Raw genomic sequence first — 20,674 nt, 5'->3', positions numbered from 1 at the left:
TGTTTGTTTATTTTTTTTGAGGGAAATCAACAGACCGGCCTTTTTTTTTTTTTTGTGTGTGTGTGTGTGTGAGAGAGAGAGAGAGAAAGAGAGAGAGAGAGAGAGAGAGAGAGAGAGAGAGAGAGAGAGAGAATTGGCATGCCAAGCACTCCAGCCCCTACAATTGACCTCCAGATGCATGTGCCCCCTTGTGCTCATGTACAACCTTGCACACTTGCGTTACTTTTTGCATCTAGCTTACATGGGACTTAGAGAGTTGAATATGAGTCCTTGGGCTTCACAGGCAAGTGCCTTAACCACAAAGTCATCTCTCCAGCCCTCTGTATTTGCTAAATAAGGAAATGTTTTCAATGAATACCTGGAACAAACCTCAGCCCCAAAGCCATGTAGGCAAAATACTATGTAAGGTGGTGTGGTGATAATGTGTACTGTTAACTCATGTCTTCCCCTCACCTTATCAGGCTCATTGTTCTCATCACACTGTTCTCAGATGTGGGAAGAGGGTGAATCAAACTCTGTGGATGGGTGCTATACAGCTACAGAGTATGTAAAATCATCATGAGGCAGGCAAAGGCCTTATAGTCAGGGAAGTACCTCAACTAGCCAATAAACACTGTTCTTGAAATCACATGCCACATTACTATCTCAGAAGAAGAGGTTGTCTGAGACCTGTGCTAGGCTGGTTTACATAGTTAACCCCAAGGTTTGGCCTGTTTAGTTTGAGGATGCATATTTGTCCGCCCAAATCTATAGATGCCTATCTTCGGAGCCACAGCCCGTGCCTGGGCCAGGGATGAAATTTGAGCAGATTCCACCTCAGATTCCAACTTTTCTTTGAAGTTTTATGTCCTGCTGACTGAAGATACTAGTTTTATGAGTAGAAGATCCATTAATGGGTACCATAGGTTTACTTACATTTCACTTTGGTTTTAAGGGGTAAGAAAGTAGCTGCTGACATCTGAAGGAGTGAGACAGAGGAGGTTGGGTGGACAGCTGGGGAGGACTTCTTGAATTTCTGCACTCCTAACCCCAAAATAGTGTGTGTGCATTCTGGGTTTGGGGTAGGATGGTAGTGGATGTTTGACCTGATGCTGGATTCACAGGGTGTCTACTTGGCTGCCTACCTCACCTCGTCCATCTTCCATCCCCTACCCTCTCCCTTAAGCCCTACCTGGTTTTCTGCCTTTGCTGAAGTGGAATGCTCCCTGACTATTATTTTTAAGAACACTGGAGGCATTCTAGATTCCAGTTGAGGAAGAGAATGTCCATGTCCTTTTTAAAAACTGCAGAAACATTCTAGATTCCAGTGCAGGCAGAGAATTGATTCCAATTTTAGTCTTAATGATATCTAACTTTTTAATGATTCTATAATGATTGTTGGATTGGAAATATCAAATACTTTAATTTCCTGACATGGTGGTGCTCAACTTTAATCCTAGAATTCTGGAGGATTTTTGTTTGTTTGTTTGTCAGACACAAATGACTATTTGAGTTCTCTTGACAAATTTTCTAACATAGCTTTCTAAATAAAACATTTACTCTGGGGAGGAGCAGTTTCAGGAAGGGAGAAGAGACAGGAGCTGGGAGAGAGGAGAAGAACAGACAGAGGGAGGTAAAAGAGTGATGGAATTTTTTCCAGGTAGGATGTCACTCCAGCCCAGGCTATAATGGAACTCACTATGTAGTCTCAGGATGGTCTTGTACTCACAGGAATCCTCCCCCTTCCATCTCAGTGGGAGCAAGTGCTTGGATTAAAGCCATGCACCACCATACCAGTATATTTTTAAGTACTTGATATTCCCATAAAATTTTCATGGTAGCCATAATGTGAAAATTTTAAATGTATTACACTTAATTTGAAGTTCCTTTATTTTACCAGGTTCATTTGGGAGAGTATTGATAGTTTGTATTCATGATACCAAAGCAGGCTAGCCACATGCTATTTGGTTGCAACTTTCCTTTGATTTTCTAAGCATTTTTGTTTATTTTTAGTTATTTATTTGAGAGAAACAGAGAGGTAGAGAGAGAGAGGGTGCACCAGGGCCTCCAACCACTGAAGATGAATTCCAGATGCATGCACCACCTTGTGCATCTGGCTTTTGTGGGTCCTGGGGAATCAAGCCTCTAACTGGGGTCCCTAGGCTTCACAGGCAAGCACTTAACCACTAAGCCATCTTCCCAACCCTTGTAAGCATTTTTTAGAAAGTATTTATTTATTTGGAAGCAGAGAGAGAGAGACAAGAGATGAGAGTCAGACAGAGATAATAGGTGTTTCAAGGCCTCCAGCCACTGGCACCAGACTCCAGACATGTTCTACTTTTTGCATATGGCTTTATGTGGGTACTGGGGAAACCAACTCAGGTTGTTAAGCACTGCAGCAAGTGCCTTAACCACTAACCCAGCTCTTCAGTTCTTGTAAGCATTGTTCTTAGATTTCATCCTGAAAGCTTCTTTGTGTTTCTTTATATGGAAAGTGATAATGAATAGGTTTAAGAAACTCTATCAGACAAAATCAAAGGTGATACATTGGGTACATCATGAAAGGTGCATTGGATGAAGAAAGTTGAGAAAGTAGCAAGTACATTATCTTGGTGGAGTTAAAAAAATATTGCCATATAGTCTATTATGCATAGCTTAAATAATCTATGTTACTTACCCTCTTTTCTGCATTTCCAAAATTTCTCTTGAAGAACTCTTAAGTCCAAGAGACAGGAACAACAAAGATGTACCCTAATGAAAAGAAGCGGGGGACCAACAGACATGAAGGTAAATAACTTTCCATAATGAAGAACATGCTTTTAGATAGTATGCTGATGTACAAAATGATAATCTGAAAAAAAAGAGTATTCCCTCAGCTCTGTGGGAATGAATGATTTCTCCACAGAGCCTTTGTAGTATTAGAATTTTTCAGAAAATAGAGAAACCCTATTCAAATTAAATCTACTAGTACTTTAATCATCTGCTGTTGTTTACTAAAGAACACTGAAGTGTGTGTATATTATTGCAGTCAGGTTTGCATTGCTGATAGGAGTCACCCAACCAAGAGCAGCTTGTGGGAAAAAGGAGGTTTATTTTGGCTTACAGGCTCAAGGAAAAGCTCCATGATGGCAAGGAAATCAATGACATCACCCCCTTGCCAACATAAGGTGCACAATAGCAACAGGAGAGTGTGCCAAACACCGTCATGGGAAAACTGGCTATAACACCCATAAGCCTGCCCCCAACAATACACTGACTCCAACAAGCATTAATTTTCCAATTGCCATCAGCACCCAGAACACCTAGGTTTATGGGGGATACCTGAATCAAACCACCATATATAGTAATTATAATTTGATCTTCTCATTAAGAAATCATAGACTGCCTGATTTGGTGGCACATGCCCCCTTTAATTCCAGCACTCAGGAGGCAGAGGTAAGAGATAAGCAAATCGCCACGAGTTTGAGGCCACCTTGACACTACATAGTTAATTCCAGGAAAGTGAAACCCTACCTTGAAAAAACAAAAACAAAACAAACAAAAAAAATGAAAACAGAAAAAAGAAAGAAATCATAGACTGTTCTTTAATTCATTTCATCTTATCTCATCCTGTGTTTCTCTTGCTTGAATATTTTCCTCCTTCAAAGATAGCTCTAGTTTACAAGGGTGTTTCTGATATCATTGTGGTGAAAACTGCACAATTTTAAGCATTATAAACTATTATTTACTGAAGCAAACAGAGTGACTCACTCTTGACAGCAGGATACAACTGAAGTACCAGGCTAAGCAGATGCATTACTGATCCTTGGATATAAACCATCCATACCTCTTTAATCCCATTTTAGTATCATTTAATACTGCAGCTTCTATATTGAGTCCATGGTGGATAGCCAGCACTGTGGTAACCTTGTCATGTAAGTTTCCTCATTTCTGCAAGGGTGAAACTCTAAAAGGCAATTTGCCAATGAGATTTGTGTAATGAAGGGATAAGTAATACTGTGGTTATAGACATCCCCCAGACTTTATTGGTTTATTTCTCACTGTATTGTCTGTCCATAATAGATACATGTCCTTCACAATGGTGGCTACTTGGGCCTGGAATATTTTTACTGAAATGAATTTGGGACCCAAACAAATGGAATAGCATGGCCATCCTAAGACAAAGACAGCCAGGAAGGGAAGTTCCAATCAAGTGAATGCCCAGCAGAAGGGAGAGTAAAAATACTTGGCAAATAGCAGTACTGACTTTTCCAAAGAGGAATGGGAACCTGGACAGATTAATGACTCATATGCAGTCACAAAGGCTATAAGCGATGGTATTTGAACTTGAATACACACCAGACCAATTTCAAATTTAGTGTCTTTTACACATTTTCCTGAGTCACATGTTCAATGATGTTCATGAAAATTCCTTTACTTCAGTGATGCACTATTATCTTTCTTAATCATCTGATATCCAGATTGTAGACTTGAATAGACATGATGATATGTAACAGATAGCACTACTGAATAAGCCATGGGCCTTTTCCAAAAACTGAATGCATTGGTTGTTTTGGATGTTCACTGGATTGAAAGATAGAAATTATAAAAAGTAAAAATCTGGTAGTAGAAGAAATAGCTATCCATTTATCCTTTACTTAGGAAAAAATAATCATTCCTTTCCACCTGGTCATGAGAAAATAATGAAAATAGGAGCATAGATTAAGTGAATCCTGTGTGAGATGATACAGGGTTGAAAAAGTGTGATATGCCATTGTTTCAGAAGTACAGGATGCTAGTAAAATTTCTGGCAACCTGGGTGAAAAAAAATTAGAGGGGAAGTACCAAAGGGAATGAAGAGGCTGTCATGGTTAAAGTTTAGAATAGATGAGGCATTATGAAAAGAGATATAATGATAATTTATAATTTTTAAATTTCATAGGTGTACCTGAAGGGAGAAATGACTTTTTAAACCAACACTAAACTAAATTCAGTAAGGGCCAAAGCAGATAATGTAGAATGGCACAGTTATACTTTATCCCAAACACATGAACAAAACCAGTTGATCATATTAAATGATACATAATGTAATTTAAATTACATACTACCACTGTTGCAGATAGTCAGGAACCCAGGGTCAGGAAAGTACAGTGCAAACTCAACAAATTCAGTGCCTGGCACTGAGTACTACTACACTTACGTCTTCTAATAATAAAATGGAAAATGGTAGAAACAATTGTAAGCTTGGACACCTCCACAGAAGTGATAAAGGGTGGCAGAGAGAGAAAGGAAAAAACAACAGAGGTGATAAAAGTGATAAAGATGAGGTTATGGGACAAAGCTTGGCATGCAATCCCTTTAGCTACTGAGCTATCTCCTCAGCCCAATAACTATGTATTATCTCTCTTTAAGATATTTGAGAAACAGTGTTTTCTCACATTTTCAAATGTAAAACAATTTAGGAAAATTTACCTCCACATTGTTTTAATATTTTATTAAACATTTTATTAAAGTATTAATTCTTTATTCTTTTAATTCTTTTAAGGAACTCACGGGTTATCTTGATTTGAAATACTATAATATTAAACACAATTAAGTTTAAATGAGCATCTATTTTTTAAGCTAGTTGAAGAGAAAAACTACTTGGCAAAATTTGTTTCTAGAAATCAGTACTTTCTAAAATAAAGTGATATAATGCCAGCTACTTGATACTTAGGAAAATTACTTGTTGAAAAATGTGCATGCTGAAAAGTGAATCCAAGAAAAATTCTCCAAGTACACTTATTTTTTTTGTTACATATAAGTTAAAAATAATCAGATATATTTAGCAATATTTCCAAATATCTTACAATTATCCAAAGGCCTAAGCAGTCCTTGAATCCTTGAAAAGAGTACTGTGTAAATGTTTACACCATATTACACTGGTTTTGATATTGTAAAATGTTAGTAACAAACATTTTGTTGTTGATGCAGAGAAAATGGGAATAAACTCTAAAATCTTATAATACAAAAAAAAGAGATGAGGTTCATATTCATTTTTGAGGAATAAAGACAGTCAAAGAAAGATGGCACACTGAACTCAAGGATCTACTCTCTTTTTGTACATTTTTTTTAAATTTAGAACATTAATATGTGAACATAGTATAATCTGATCCTATTCCTATCCCATTGTCCTCTTTTGCCTCCCCTCCTCAACCTTTGTTCCACAGAGGACCTTCCTCTTGCCAAGTACTCTATACTCTGTTTTGATGTCTCCTTTCTTTTATTTTTTTATTTTTTTTATTTTATTTATTTGCGAGCGACAGACACAGAGAGAAAGACAGATAGAGGGAGAGAGAGAGAGAATGGGCGCACCAGGGCTTCCAGCCTCTGCAAACGAACTCCAGACGCGTGCGCCCCCTTGTGCATCTGGCTAACGTGGGACCTGGGGAACCGAGCCTCGAACCGAGGTCCTTAGGTTTCACAGGCAAGTGCTTAACCGCTAAGCCATCTCTCCAGCCCTTGATGTCTCCTTTCATCCTTTGTTCTCTACATCAAAATGTTGAAAGTAGATATTTACAAGGATCTCTTTTCAAGAAACTACATTAAAACAATGCTAAAAGTCATATAACTGTGGCCCCTCGGCACAGTGGAATATGACTAGCAGTAACAAGTTAAATGGATGGTTGGATAACCCAAACTTTATGGTGATTTAGGGAGCTAGACACAAAGGAGCATGGGGTGTCTAATCCTATTTATACTAAATTGTTAAACAGTAAAAAGTGTAGAAACATGAAGCAGATGCAGTTATGCCTGGAACCAGAGAATAAAATGGTTAACAGGGAACCTGCTAGGGTGTTGTAAATGTTCTACATCTAGGTGAGGTGGTGGACTATCCCAAATCTCTGCTTTTTGTAGGTGAGTTACTTATGGGGTCAAAACAAGACAGGTGAATTGTAGAAAGTGAGGTAGTTAATAAGAGGACTGGAGAGATGTCTCAGCAGTTAAAGTTCTTACCTGCAAAGCCTAATGACCTGGGTTCAATTCCCTAGTACCCACCTAAATTAGATGTACATGGTAGCACATGTGTCTGGAGCTCATTTGCAGTGGCTAGAGTCTCTGGCATGCCCTTTCTTATTCCTTCAATTCCTCCCTTCCTCCCCCCTTCCTCTCTCAAATAAATAAAGTATTTTTAAAAGAGAGAAGATACTCATATGTGATTTTATCAATAATATATTGTTTGTATTTCACTCTATAGAAGTCCAGTGTCTTGCCAAACACCTGCCATAAACTTGATTTCATACAAGTTGAACATAGCTGTGAAAGCAGAAATATTCTACATTCTAATCACCCTTCTATGTTTAAGGATGACATTCTCAGTGCTTCCTTTTCCTTATTTTTCCATGTTTATATTTACATAAAATAGTAAATCTTCCATTAAGGAATCATACAGCAAGTATATATTTTTATACTCTAATGATCATTTCTTTTATTTTTGTATCTTGTAGTACAAAACAATTCTACTTCCGGTTGTTTACTACTTATACCTGAGCCAGTTCTTGAACAGAAATATTTTTCTTCATAAAGACTGAAAATGAGGCCAACTGTGGTAGCACATACCTGTAATCCTATCCTTGAGGAGGCTGAGGCAGGAGAAGAATGATTTTGAGGTCCCCCTTTCTAACAGAGAGATATGCAGGGTTTTTTATTCTTTTATTTCTATTTCTTTACAAATGTAAATTCTATAGTTTTGCTGCAGTGTTTCTTTGGGAAATTTATGCAGTCTTTATTTTGAAGCATACATATGTTGAGGCAAGATGAACAGTTTTAACATTTATAGAAATGTTTCCATCTTTAAGAATGGTGCATAAGTTTCTTTTCCTCTGTGAACTTAGATCAAACTTATCAGAAGTTTTAGTATTTTGTTTTTCTTGTTTCATCCTGAATTATTATATAAAAATAACTATTCCCTTATTAAAATCGTGTCATAAACAAAACATTGTATAGTACATTTTTAAAAGGATTATAAATGTTCACTTAAGTCCATCCATCACACTAAACCCTTCCATATGGTTAAGTTGGTGTCTTAGCTTTTCATTGTAGTTCCCTAAACTGTATGCCAGATCATTTTCCCCTAAGACCACTGTGTTCTGCCACTGCCATTTTGTTACATGCACTAATAGCCGACTCAGCAAGCTGTTCCTATTTATCCATCTGCTTTAGTTCTCCTCTATAGGAGGATTAAAAAGCATAAACACAGTTAAACATCTATCATGTACCAAACGTCAAGCATTGTAATGTGTACTTGGCCTCACCAACCTATTTACACACTAGATAGTAAGTCAAATGATTTATCCCATTTCTTTGTATGTGTTTTGATATATTAACTCACTTTTTTTTTTGTTTTGTTTTGTTTTTCGAGGTAGTGTTTTGTTCTATTCCAGGCTGACCTGAAATTCACTATTTAGTCTCAAGGTGGCTTCAAGCTCATTGTGATCTACCTTTATTTGTCTCTGAAGTGCTGGGATTAAAGGTGTGAACCACTGTGCCTGGCTTTAACTCACTTTTGTGCAATAATCCAGAGACATTAACAATAACTATAAGTGTATTAGAGAAACAATGACTGACCAAACAACCTTTCCTGACAATGCAGTCAGTGGTAGTGGTCCAGGACCAAAGAATTGAGCACCAGTATTCAAATTTTGGTCCATCTGACCTCAGACAGACCCTATGTCCAGAACCCCTGACCTATGATTGTGAGTTAGGACTGAAATGACCATAAAGAAAGGGCTGTCTCAGATCCTGGAGGGTGGTAATGGGTATAGTGACTAGAAGCAATGTGTCCAGCTGCCAGATCTTAACAGGAGACCCATAAATAACTGCTTGCTCCCTACTGTGTCTCTTCTTTCTTAGTCTTGTGTTTACCACTGGTCACATAGGTGAAATAAAAGAGACTGGTAAGATATACATGGAAAGAAAGGATGATTTGAAAAGAGGTGCTTATTGTCAGGTTGAATTCACTTCCTCTGAGGCTTTTTCAGCATGATTTCCATGCTCTTGCTAGTGCTTACCTTCCCCATTCAGACCTACAAGTGTATACATACCAAAGAACAGACCATCACAGTGCTTGAAAGCACTGATGGAGCTCAAAGGAAAAAAAAAAAAAAACTCATTTCACAGTGAAAGTTGATTCTTTCAGCACCCCATTTCCTAGAAATTCTGGACAGAAAGTCATCAAGGATACAGAAGATCAGATTAAAATGATACAATAACAGTAGCATACATGTAATGCTCTGCACAAGCACAGATCATGACTTCTGTTTATTTCTCAAGTGCCTTTGTAGCATTTGCAATGATAGAGCATCTTCTATGCCATTAAGCTGAGCATAGCACATTGTAAATAGCTAATCACACAGAGTATGTTCCCTGATCACAATGGAATCAAGTTAGAAATTAGTAACATTTGGCAATTGTGCTTGATACTTCTCATTTCAGTTAGTCTTTCAGACTTCTGTCACAGAAGAGCTGAATTTAGAAAGGATTGTCCTCTGGGCTGGAAGCATTATAGCTGGGCAGAGAGAAAGCATGCTCTGGATAGCTGAAGCTGAGTATTGTTGAAGGCAAGGTAGAAAGAAGCAGGGGGAAGATTGGCATGCTATTGGATCAATTCCTGTTGTTAATAAAGTTTGTAGGACGTGAACAAAGGAAGTATAGGTTGTTGATTATCTGCAGAATCAGTCCGGTGGTTGAACCTTTTAAATTGGATTTGGAAAGTGGGAGGTTGCCCCTCAGCTGTTGGCATGGCTGTTAGATTATGGAATCCTGAGAAGGCAGGTTTAGAACAGTTTTCCAGGTGTGTGAGGCTTGTACCTAGTCTAGCCCATGTTGACACAAAACTATGCCTTTAATAAACCTTGTACTACCAGGGTAAGAGGCTCAGAATGCTCGATTCATCTGGACATGCAGGAGTTTGCTTTCTGGGTTTTGGGTGATTTGTCCTTTGGACATGTTAGTACTTTTTTTGCCCTACCATGATGTGGTGTTTTGTAATGTTGATATGTCTTCAAACTTGTATTGTTCCCAATTTCAGAATCCCCCAGTGAGGAAAACAGTCTTCTTCAAGGAAGAAGGAAAGATGGAATTTCTTCCCAGGGGAATATTAACAAAATGAAAGATTGTGTGCATACTGGGTCCCTGCTTTCAAAACTCCAGGAGGATAATGAAACTGTGGAGATGAGGGATGTTCACGAGAACTACAAAGTACGATAGTAAGTGACCAGGCAGCCTAGTTTGCACACAGCAGCTTCTGTAAATGCACAAGTCTTTCCTGCTCTTGGTCATCATATGCTCTGACTGGAAAACAAAAGAATGGTAGATTTGGAATACTAACTGTAACAGCAAGGTGGGTGGGGTGTCCCTAGGAGACTTTCTTAGCATTTTTGGCTACCTTCTGCTTTTTCTCCCTTTCTCAGCAGCCCTTACTCCTTCGAAAACAAGAGGAACTGGAAGCATCATAAGAAAGACCAAGTCCAATGTACTGTGTATAAAGATGAAAACTCTCCGGAAGTAGAAATGGGGCATGATTCAGAAGATGAAGCCACAGCGAGCTGGTACAGAGTCACAGTGAGTGTCTTGGCAGAGACTGCGTTAGAGTATTCTGGAACCTAAGAAAAGGAAGATCACATTGACACTATAATTTTTTTTGTTGTTTTCTATAGAAGAACTTATGCATGAAGAAAAAATGGGTTTATGAAATCAGTATCTGGCACAACAGCAAGGAACTATGTCAATGGTCCCTTTGGAAGTTCTTTAAAGCAAGCTAGGATATTGGGAAAGAGTACTTGATTGGGTCTGTTCTTCATCTGGATTTCATGCACTCTCATTTTGTCCTATTCTTATTTCTACATTTAGATTCCATGTGGGAGAAAGTCTGACAAGGCATTGTTAATGAAATCAATCCAGAGCCTTTGCAGTGTGCCCTTCACCCCGGTTGATGTAAGAGAGGATGGAAAAGCCAGCTGAGTTGCACACAGAGGGAGGAGAGGCCAGGCTCAAACAGGCCCATTGGCCTCTGACATCTTTGCTTCTGTCTTCCATTGCTTGTAGTTACACTATGAAAGAAGTCGGATCCAGTTCTTTGTCCAGCATTCAAACACTGCTTCTGCATTGAAAAATGTCAGCTTTAAGATTTGTAGTGATGAGAGCAGGAAGGTGTGTGCTGAAGGCTTTTTCTTTATTAGTCCTGGGACAGGTGGTGATGGGCCAGGATCTTGGTCACATCTTTGGGATTAGAGGTCCTGGAACTTATTCTGCCTCTTCTTCTCACAGATAAGTATCTTTGTCAATCCTTCGGATGTACCCTACTCTGTGCAGAACAAGTTCAGGCCAGAACAGATGGAACTGCTAAAGGTAATGCAGACTTAAGACAGATTGTGTGTCCACTTCCAAGACCCACCTAGTTTTCCTTCACTCCTGAAGTCCCTGGTACCATGAACCTTTCAAAGTCTCAGAGCTGATCTCTTCATTTTGTGCCTACAGCTGGCTATGAGAAAAAGATATGATGTCTCCCATCAAGCCCTAGACCTACAAAGGTTCCGCTTTGACCCAGGTATGACTAACTACAGTATTGTAGGTAATGGTTCTGCCTGGGAAGAAAACGTAAAGATGATAAGTAAGGAAGAACCTGCGTTGGTGATGGTTCAAATGGACTCTTTATACCTTCTAATTCATTCCCCATCTCCGCATTAAGACTTGTTGGACTGCGGTGTTGACATGAAGCTAAATCAAAGAAGCTGCATGAGTGCCACACTGAAGATTATCCAAGAGAATTTTCCTGAGGTAAGGTCGTAGATCTAGTGCACGTAGAGGTCTGGAAGGCATGGGGTGCAGGAAAGATTTGTCTTGAAGGCACTAGATAGTAACAATTGCTTAATAACTTTCCCTGTAAAAAGCTTCTATCCCTGAACTTGCGAAACAACAAACTGTACCAGTTGGACAGCCTGATTACTGTGGTAAAAATGGCACCACACGTCAAGATCCTGAATCTTTCTAAAAATGAGGTGAGATGAGACTTGGAGGACTGGGGGTAAGTGAATACCTTGATGCTTGGTGGCAAGAAACAGGCATTTGTACCCATGGGTGAGATGGGTGGTCCTGATATCCACGTTTTTCTCATTCTCTGGGACATTATTAGTTCTACCACTCTCTCTTTCTCAGCTAAAGTCAGCATGGGAGTTGGAGAAGGTGAAAGAGCTGCAGCTAGAAGAGCTGTGGCTAGAAGGAAACCCTTTCTGCAGCACATTCTCAGATGAACGTGCTTATGTCAGGTAGAAAATACTTGTTAACACTTTTTTTTTTTTTTTTTTTTTTTTTTTTTGGTTTTGCGAGGTACGGTCTCACTCTGGTCCAGGCTGACCTGGAATTAACTCTGTAGTCTCAGGGTGGCCTCGAACTCATGGCGATCCTCCTACCTCCGCCTCCCGAGTGCTGGGATTAAAGGCGTGTGCCACCACGCCCGGTCTTGTTAACACTTATTTCTCCTCCCATGCACCATTGCACCACTCCCCTGGCAATATGACCATTTGTAACAGAATAATGCATCCCTGATACCCTTTGAGGGTGACAGGCTCTGCTGCTTCTCCTCAACTGTGCCCACAGAATCCCTTTCCTCCTATTCTGCCCTCATTTCATTTTCATCCAGTCTGGAGTATGTTGCTCACATGTGAGCACATGTCCTCCTCCAGTATTCCCTCATGTGAGTAGTTCAGATGGAACTAGCTTTCATCCTCTGTCCACAGAGAAGCCTTCCTGTCTTTCCTCCTGAAAGTTCCCTTCACCTGTCCCATGCTGCCCTTGAGTCTCTCCTGACCAACATTATGGTGTGGCATAATGTATATGATCCTGGGGCATCTTTGGGAGCTGTGCCCTCCTTGGTTAAGAAATCTGGGCTAAGCTAGGTGCAGTGGCTCACGCCTTTAATCCCAGTACTCAGGAGGCAGAGGTAGGAGGGTCGCCATGAGTTCAAGGCTACCATAAGTACAGAATTAATTCCAGGTCAGCCTGGACCAAAGAGAAATCCTACCTCGAAAAACCAAGAAAGGAAGGAAGGAAGGAAGGAAGGAAGGAAGGAGGGAGGGAGGGAGGGAGGGAGGGAGGGAGGGAGGGAGGGAGGGAGGGAGGGAGGAAGGAAGGAAGGAAGGAAGGAAGGAAGGAGGGAAGGAAGGAGGGAAGAAAGAAAGAAAGAAATCTGGGCTAGATGAGTCAAGGATTGGGAAGTCAGTCATCTCTCAGTTACAGAGTACTTACAGGGGACTTCATGAACTAGAGAGGCAGGAAGAGGACAGAAGAGATCGAGACAGGAATGCCCTTTGGGAGGCCTCCATTATCCCTTTCTCCTTTCTCCCTTTGTTGCCTCTCCTTCCTCCCCAACTTCCCTCTTCCTTACCATCCCTCCATAGCACATCTTCCTACCTAGTGTATTCTAGGAGCCCTGAGTATCCAATGTCAAGGCCACCACTCAGAGAGGCACAGGTTCACTGGGTCCCTCAGGAGAGAACAAAGTATCCAAATGAAGATATTACAGTCTTTCCATCTCATGATAAGCTGGGTACTATCCTTCACTCCTTCTGGCTCTGGGATATGGTTCCTCCCCAATGAGAGGCTCAGGTTCTTATGGTGGCCTACCATGGGGACAAACTTTCAATCTAAATCCATTGGGATCTTGGCAAATAAGGGGCATGTTTACATTCTTAACATGGGCCCTAGGGTCAGCCAGAGGCAGGTGAAGGAAAGGGATATAGCAGGAATCCCTTATCAGTGATCACCACCACCAAGGTAGATAGAGCATTTTCCCCATCCCTTTGCTGCTGCTTTCTCCATGTCTAACTTTCCAATGTGCCCCTCAATTCTCCCTCTCCTAATATCACACCCATTGATGTCATTATCCCCTGCCTTATTCCTCCTGCCTTCCAGCCTGACTCCTTAACATCTCTTCCCCAATGTCCTTCAGGATACTGGACACCCAGCAGTGTGGTAGATCCTAGGCTTTTATCACATCCCCTGCTTCCTGCACAGCCTTCTGTTGAGTCTCCAAGGAGGGAATATAAGTCAGGAGGAGGAATTGAGCACTGGATTCTGGGCTCCCGATGTAACTTTTTGTGACTGTAGAAGGGAGTCAGGGCAGTGTGGGTGGAAACTTCCTAGTAGAAAGAAAAGAAGGACTACCTGGGAGAGAAAAGATGCCTAAATATGAACTGTCAGTAACTTGTTTTATATTTTGGCTTTTGGACAGTGCTATTCAGAAATGTTTCCCTAAGTTGTTGTACCTGGTAAGTACCTATCTTTATCTTTTTCTCCTCTTCCTCACATGCATAGCCTCCACACCTGCTCCTTAGATCTTTGTGTCTTACCTAGATTTTGTTTGATTCAGACTTATTATCAATTGACGTGGGTTCCCATGAGTGTTTAGACAGACAAGCAGACATGCACACAAGCACACATACACATGCACACTCATATTTACACACAGACCCCCATGTACACAAAGGTTGCACATGATACATAATAGTAGAGATGTTCAGTACTCAATCATGTGGATGCTCAGTGTGAGGTTGCTTCTGGAATATACAGGGCCTTTTCACACATGGTATCCAACTGATCTTTTATGCAAATGGTGTCTCTTCATTTTTTTGAGTATCTAATGCCACCTCCCTAATATGCATGGCTAACTTCCTCTTCATTTCGTCAGGATGGCAGGAAGCTACCAACCCCAATTCAAGTGGACACTGATAGCCCTCAGTTCATGCAATCCTGCAAGGTGAGGAAGCAAGCTCAAGAAAGCCTTACAATGTTGCAGGGGAGCCCTTAGTGAACACACAGTCTAAAAACAGGTTTTACTACAGGAAAACTTGAGAGAACCCAAACCCATAAAAGATCGAGTTCTGCAATTCCTTCAGGAGTAAGTGACCAGGAGACCCTGAGGAAGGGGAGAGTTGGGCCAGGTTGGGGTGGTTTTGCACAGGGGCTTGGACCAAAAGATAGTTTGTCCCCTCCACTTCTACATCCCACAGGTATTACTTGATTTATGACTATGGAGATCGGTATGGTCTCCTCAGTGCTTACCATGATGAAGCCTGCTTCTCCCTGACGGTTCCCTTGAATCCCAGTGACCAAGACCCGTGAGTATCACACCTCAAGCTCTCCCAGAACACGCAGATGAGCTGGAAACACAAATACAGCCTGGGTCACCACCTCCTTTTCCATTTTCTCCTAGAAGCAGCTTTTGTGAGTACTTTTAAGTATGACAGGGATATGAAAATGCTCAAGGGATCTTGTAAGTGTGGGATGGGGAAGACTGGGTGGCATAAGGAGGTACAAAGGGAACAATTGTAGAGGCCATATGCCAGAATATGGTGGTCCACAGATCTTTTTTTGTTAACTCTATAGACACAAATGGGCAGCTGCTGAAGTACAAGAAACATGACATTGTGGACTGCCTCCGTATGTTGCCCAAAACTCAGCACGACTTCAGCTCCTTTGGTGTGGTCATACGTTACCAAACGGTAAGCACCGCTTCCTATGTCAGGCATATCTGGAAAGATAGAGATAGTTAGGTTATTAAACAGCATCCTGAGCTGCTCCTACCTTCTTCCTTTTCAGGAAACCATGCTGTGCTTCTCTGTCAATGGGAAGTTCAAGGCAGGTTAGTGTCCATGTAATCCACTCAAGATCCCTTGATGCTCCTTCCCCTGGGTAGACAATCACTAACAACTCTCCCAGTTTTTCTGATTTTGTGCTATTCCTTCCTATCTTCCCTTCTGTTGCCTTGCAAACAAAACAAACCATCCTGGTCTGGCTTAACTCTATGACTGTCTGCCTCACAGCTCAGGAGTTGCAACATAGGCTATGGGGTTTGATGGCTCTTATTCTAGTTTCTTGGTGTGTGCTTGTGGACCAGTTACTTAATCTTTTTGCTTTCCCATTTGCAAAATGAGACTAATTCAGTAGATGTGAAATACATCAAGAACATTGGAAGTGATGTTTACAGGACCATACATGTGATAGGGAACCAATCATTCTACTATTTCCTTATCCATTCCTTATCCATTCCTTCCCCATTCTCCTGACTCCAAGCAAAGAATTGTCTGAGCTTGTGCCCTTCAACCTAAGACCAAGAGTGGGGAAATTTGTGTGAACATGTCACCACATGCAATTCTAAGGGAGTATTGTTTATTTTCCTTGAAGTGGGAGGAATGACTCAGGGACGTGTCTATGCCTTCACCCGGACCTTCATCACTATCTCTGGCAGTTCAAGGTCAGTGCTGTGTTGTGGGTAGGACCTCTTAACCTAGCCTGGTGTTAGCAGTGTGGCAATGTGGTGGTTCAGTTTTTCAATAGTCTTAATATTGTAGAAGAATAGTAGTTCCAAGGAGCAGTCTAATCTACTTGTGAAGAGCATGGAAACCATAGTTGGAACTTCAGGTATTTTCCTGATTTCATCTGTGAGTAATTTGTCTCCTTGGCCAAATTACTTAGCTTCCCTACAACTCAGTCTTTCTCTGAAAAATGGGAATAAGAGTAACCAGGATCTGGAATCACTGTGTAGGCCAAAGGTATTGAGAGGTTAAATCTACAAACCTAGTGAAGCAAGTGGGTATTCCCTCTCAGAGTGACTGTCTGGGTGAAAGCAAGGAGTCTATGAGGCAGGTAAAGTGAGCATAATGAAGGAATTAAGTTGTTGAGTAGCAGTGTCTGAAGAGAATCTTGTTTTGGGCAATGTGAGTGGGAGATTGTTCACCTGTCTAGTTGTCTCACAACTGTTTCTCCTACAGCCTGTATATCGTGAATGACCAACTGTTGGTGAGGGATAGCCACTCTGATGAAGTCGAGAGTGCCTTTGCCATGACCATGTTCATGCCCCACATGAACTCCAATCCCATCCTTTCCCTAGACCAGCAAAAAATGGTTCACACTTTCTCTACCCAGTCTGGGATGAAACTGGAATGGTCTCAGAAGTAAGTATGCAGTGCCCATGAGAGAGGGAGATGGGGGAATTGAGATAGCAAGCAAACGAACAACAGAAACTCATAACAGGTTTGAAAAATTAACTGTCTGAGTATTTTGTTTGTGAAGTAGATGGGCCTATGAAAAACACCACCATACATTTGTCCTGTGGTATGGGTAGAATTTTAAAAAATACTATATTGCTGAAACAACATCAACTTCTATATGGGAAATAGAATTTATTCTACAAATTTGGCTTTGGTTTTAGGATACAAGATCAATATAAAGATAATCATTTGTATTTCAAATTTAAGAAACAAGTATGTTTATAACTGCAACAAAAGAGCAACCACTTAGGAAAATGATAGCCAAATAAAACCAAATTTCCTAAGCTAAAGTTTGCAAAATGTGGCTGAAAATAAAGAGGACATATATAACTGGAAAGGTATCTCATGTTCACAGGCATCTCATACTCACAGGTATTTTGATGGTAATGCTATCCAATGGAACCTTCAAATTCATTGTAAACCCTATCAAATTCACATAGGACTTTGAAAAATTTAGAAGGTATTAATGATCATTGGGAAATGGAGTAAACTCAGAATAGCAAAAACAAACTCAAATAATTTAAGACCCACACTTCCAATTTCAAAACTTCTTTCAAAGTTACAGTGCTAAAGACTGTGGTACCACAAAAGGACAGTTGTATACATAACTGTCAGCTTAGTTCATACATGGTTACATAAACATGGTACCTTAAACAGTAGGATATCATGCAGGCATAGAAATGAATATGTTCATAATACATGGTGATAAGTGGAAGAAGCCAGTGACTGAAGGTCATGCGTTGTATTCACCATCTTGTGAAGACACTAGAAAACCACTGAACTATTCACCTTCAGATAGTAAATGGTTACATATATATCTTATGTCTTAATTTAACAATCACTGTGTAAAAATATTTTTGAAATTTTTCCATTTTAATTGTTCATTTTATTTTTTTATTTTTTTAAATTTATTGATTAGTTTTGTATTCAGCACATACAGTCAGTTTAGTACCATTATTAGGCTCATCCATGACCTACCTCCTCCCCTTGGCCCCTCCTGGTTGAGGTATATGGGTCATGCATTGTGGAGTTAGCCCACATTTATGGGTAGGATAAACGTCTCTGCATATCATGACCCAACATGTGGCTCTGACATTCTTTCCACCCCCTCTTCAGCAAAATTTCCCTGAGCCATGTTGGGTTCATTTTTGGTCTGCTTCAGTGCTGAGGTGTTGGGGGCTTCTGGGTCTCTGGCTCTCTGATTTGGTAGCAGTTGATTTTTCTCTGTGTTGATCTCCTTCCCCTTGGTGCTGGTACCCAGTTCACCAGGAAAACAGCACCCTTACTTGTTTCGCCAATTTTTCTTAGTTTCAGCTGGAGCCCTTTTGAGGTATGATGGGGAGGCTCTCTCCTTAGGATCTACATCTATCTGAAAAAGAGAAGCAGATTATTCAATGGAGAGTAAGTTAGCACCAGGACAAATGAGATAACCCTTACTTTTTTATAGAGAATTTAATAGGTGTAGGCCTTCTTGTAGCCCACAATTAATGGTAGCTTGATAATGGAGAGCTATGGGTTCTGTACCACTGAGGGGATCAGTTAGCCAAATCAAGAGCAGTTGGTTCCCCACCATGGCTGTGTGCCACTATTGCACTTGTGTGGGCATCACAACAGGTTATTTGCTGCTAAGTAGGGTAGGCCATGAGTTGCTTGGACAGATATTGGTCATTTTCCCCCAGTCGCCCATGTAGCACCTTCTGGCACTAGACGTGCTGACTGTCTGGGGATTGACTACCTTCCAGCTTTATTTCTTGTTTAATTGAGCATCTTTATTTCTCAAATGTGTATATGAAACACTATTATTATTTGGACACCGTTAGTTTTCCTATTTGAATTTCTCAAAAAATATTTTTAATGGGCATGCCAGGGCCACTGCAAATGAATGCCAGACACATGTACCACATTGTGTATCTGCTTTATGTGGCTGATGGTTAAATCAAACCCACATCCTTAGGCTTTGCAGACAAGTGCCTTAACTATTAAGCTAGTTCTCCAGTCCCTGATTTGAATTTTATTCAACATGAATGGTGGTAACAGACACTGGTTTGTATCAGGTTTTTCTTCAGGATTCCAAAGACATTTATTCTGTCATATGTCTCCCAGCATAAGTGTGTCACATTGTGTTTCAGCCTTCTGTCCTGTGGTAGTAATGGAGATTACTTGTTGTTCTGATATACCAGGTGCCTTGAAGACAATGAATGGAACTATACCAAAGCTGCTGAGATCTTCTGTATGCTCCAGGTGAGGTCTGGGAATTCCATGGATGAAAGACACCCTTGGCCTTCTGGAAGGAATGAAACTTGATGGCCTGGAAATGGAACTCCGGAAATCTGGCTCTTGTAACATCCTATCTTTCCCTCCAGAATATAGGCAAGATCCCAAAGGAATTCTTCAGACCGATGTCCTAAAAGGAGCCCTTGGATGTTGTCTTCCTCTTGATCCACATGAGTGTTTTCATTGTTTGTTTCTTAGTCCTTACCCATGACTGGGTTAAAAGTGTAGCTGACTAGAATAGCAAATTTAACTTGTAGTCTAAGTAACATAATTACCCACAGGGTCAGTTGTTCCTTGCATTTCTCTCTAGAATTTCCTGTTTTTGTTGTTATTTTCTTAATAAAAAGTGACATTGCACATTTTGTTCTTGATTTGTCTTCTTCTGCCCCAGCCAAAGCCATAGGTTCCATTACTGAAAGAACCTGGACACTCCTATTCCCACCCTGGCTGTCCTTACGCAGATCCACCAGACTTCTATGGTTACTCTGTGAATAAATCTGCATAATAAAGGACAAATACTGCTCTTTGAAGGATTTGTGGTTCAGATGCTCCGTCTGGTGGCCTGCTGATGTGGTCATGTCATCTGGTACACAAAGAATGCCTCCTGGTTGCTAGTCATTTGAACATTTTCGTAGTCTATACCATGAATTGTATTACGATTTTCACATAGGTGTAAGGCAACTGGGCCTTAAATAGCTCTCCCTACGCTTCCATCTGTCTTCCCACCCACCTCCCAGTCACTCCCCTTCTTTGGGCAGGAGAGTCAGCATGTCTGGCCAGAGTCTACATCCCTCACAGAGCTAACAGAGGCTAGTGCTTTATGTCCATATTCTTGCAAATGAACTGTAGGCATGTGCACAACTTTGTGCTTATTATGTTAACATGGGTACTGAGGAATTGAACCCAGCCTGACAGGCTCTTCAAGCAAGCACTTTTAACTGCTGAACCATATCTACAGCTATAGGATTTGGTGTTTGCCTCATTCGGTTTCAGTCTTGCTTTGGTCCAATCTTTCCTGGCTGTGCCTGCATTTCTCTTTTTTGGAATGTTTACCCTATGCCATAGATGTATATTAGAATATGTGACGAGTTTTAATTTACAGAGGGTTGCAGTTAAGAGACTGCTTTGTGTCTTAGAAGAGAGTTTGGACTTTGTTATTGTGAACAATGTAGAGCTGGTAAAAGACAATGGGAACCTTAAAAATTGTACTGCATCATGAGATGGTCATGGAGCCTATGAGGGTCAGAAGTGAAATTTTGTAGTTGGAAGTTAAATGTTTTTCATTAGCTCATGTGTTTGAAAATTTGGTACCCAGCTAGTAGCACTGTGTGGTATGGTTGTGGATTTTGTAGGAG

The 20,674-nt window shown here is 40.6% G+C and overlaps 1 protein-coding gene across 1 annotated transcript; it reads left to right on the top strand.

Moving 5' to 3' along the window:
- The first annotated feature begins 2,723 nt into the window (after positions 1-2,723).
- Positions 2,724-19,453, top strand: LOC101615733 (nuclear RNA export factor 2). Its single transcript, XM_012948920.2, has 20 exons — positions 2,724-2,766; positions 10,028-10,205; positions 10,410-10,560; positions 10,849-10,932; positions 11,044-11,148; positions 11,266-11,346; positions 11,476-11,545; positions 11,687-11,775; positions 11,889-11,996; positions 12,154-12,263; positions 14,228-14,264; positions 14,684-14,752; positions 14,838-14,893; positions 15,006-15,113; positions 15,209-15,219; positions 15,382-15,497; positions 15,595-15,633; positions 16,741-16,949; positions 19,226-19,286; positions 19,409-19,453. Exons 1-20 carry the CDS (start codon positions 2,724-2,726, stop codon positions 19,451-19,453), a joined length of 1,770 nt encoding a protein of 589 aa, XP_012804374.2.
- Positions 19,454-20,674: the final 1,221 nt, after the last annotated feature.

The sequence above is a fragment of the Jaculus jaculus genome, chromosome X (assembly GCF_020740685.1).
Source record: "Jaculus jaculus isolate mJacJac1 chromosome X, mJacJac1.mat.Y.cur, whole genome shotgun sequence".
NCBI classification, from domain to species: Eukaryota; Metazoa; Chordata; class Mammalia; order Rodentia; family Dipodidae; genus Jaculus; species Jaculus jaculus.
The sequence above is the reverse complement of the archived record's forward strand: the minus strand, read 5'-3'. Positions and strand labels throughout refer to the sequence as shown.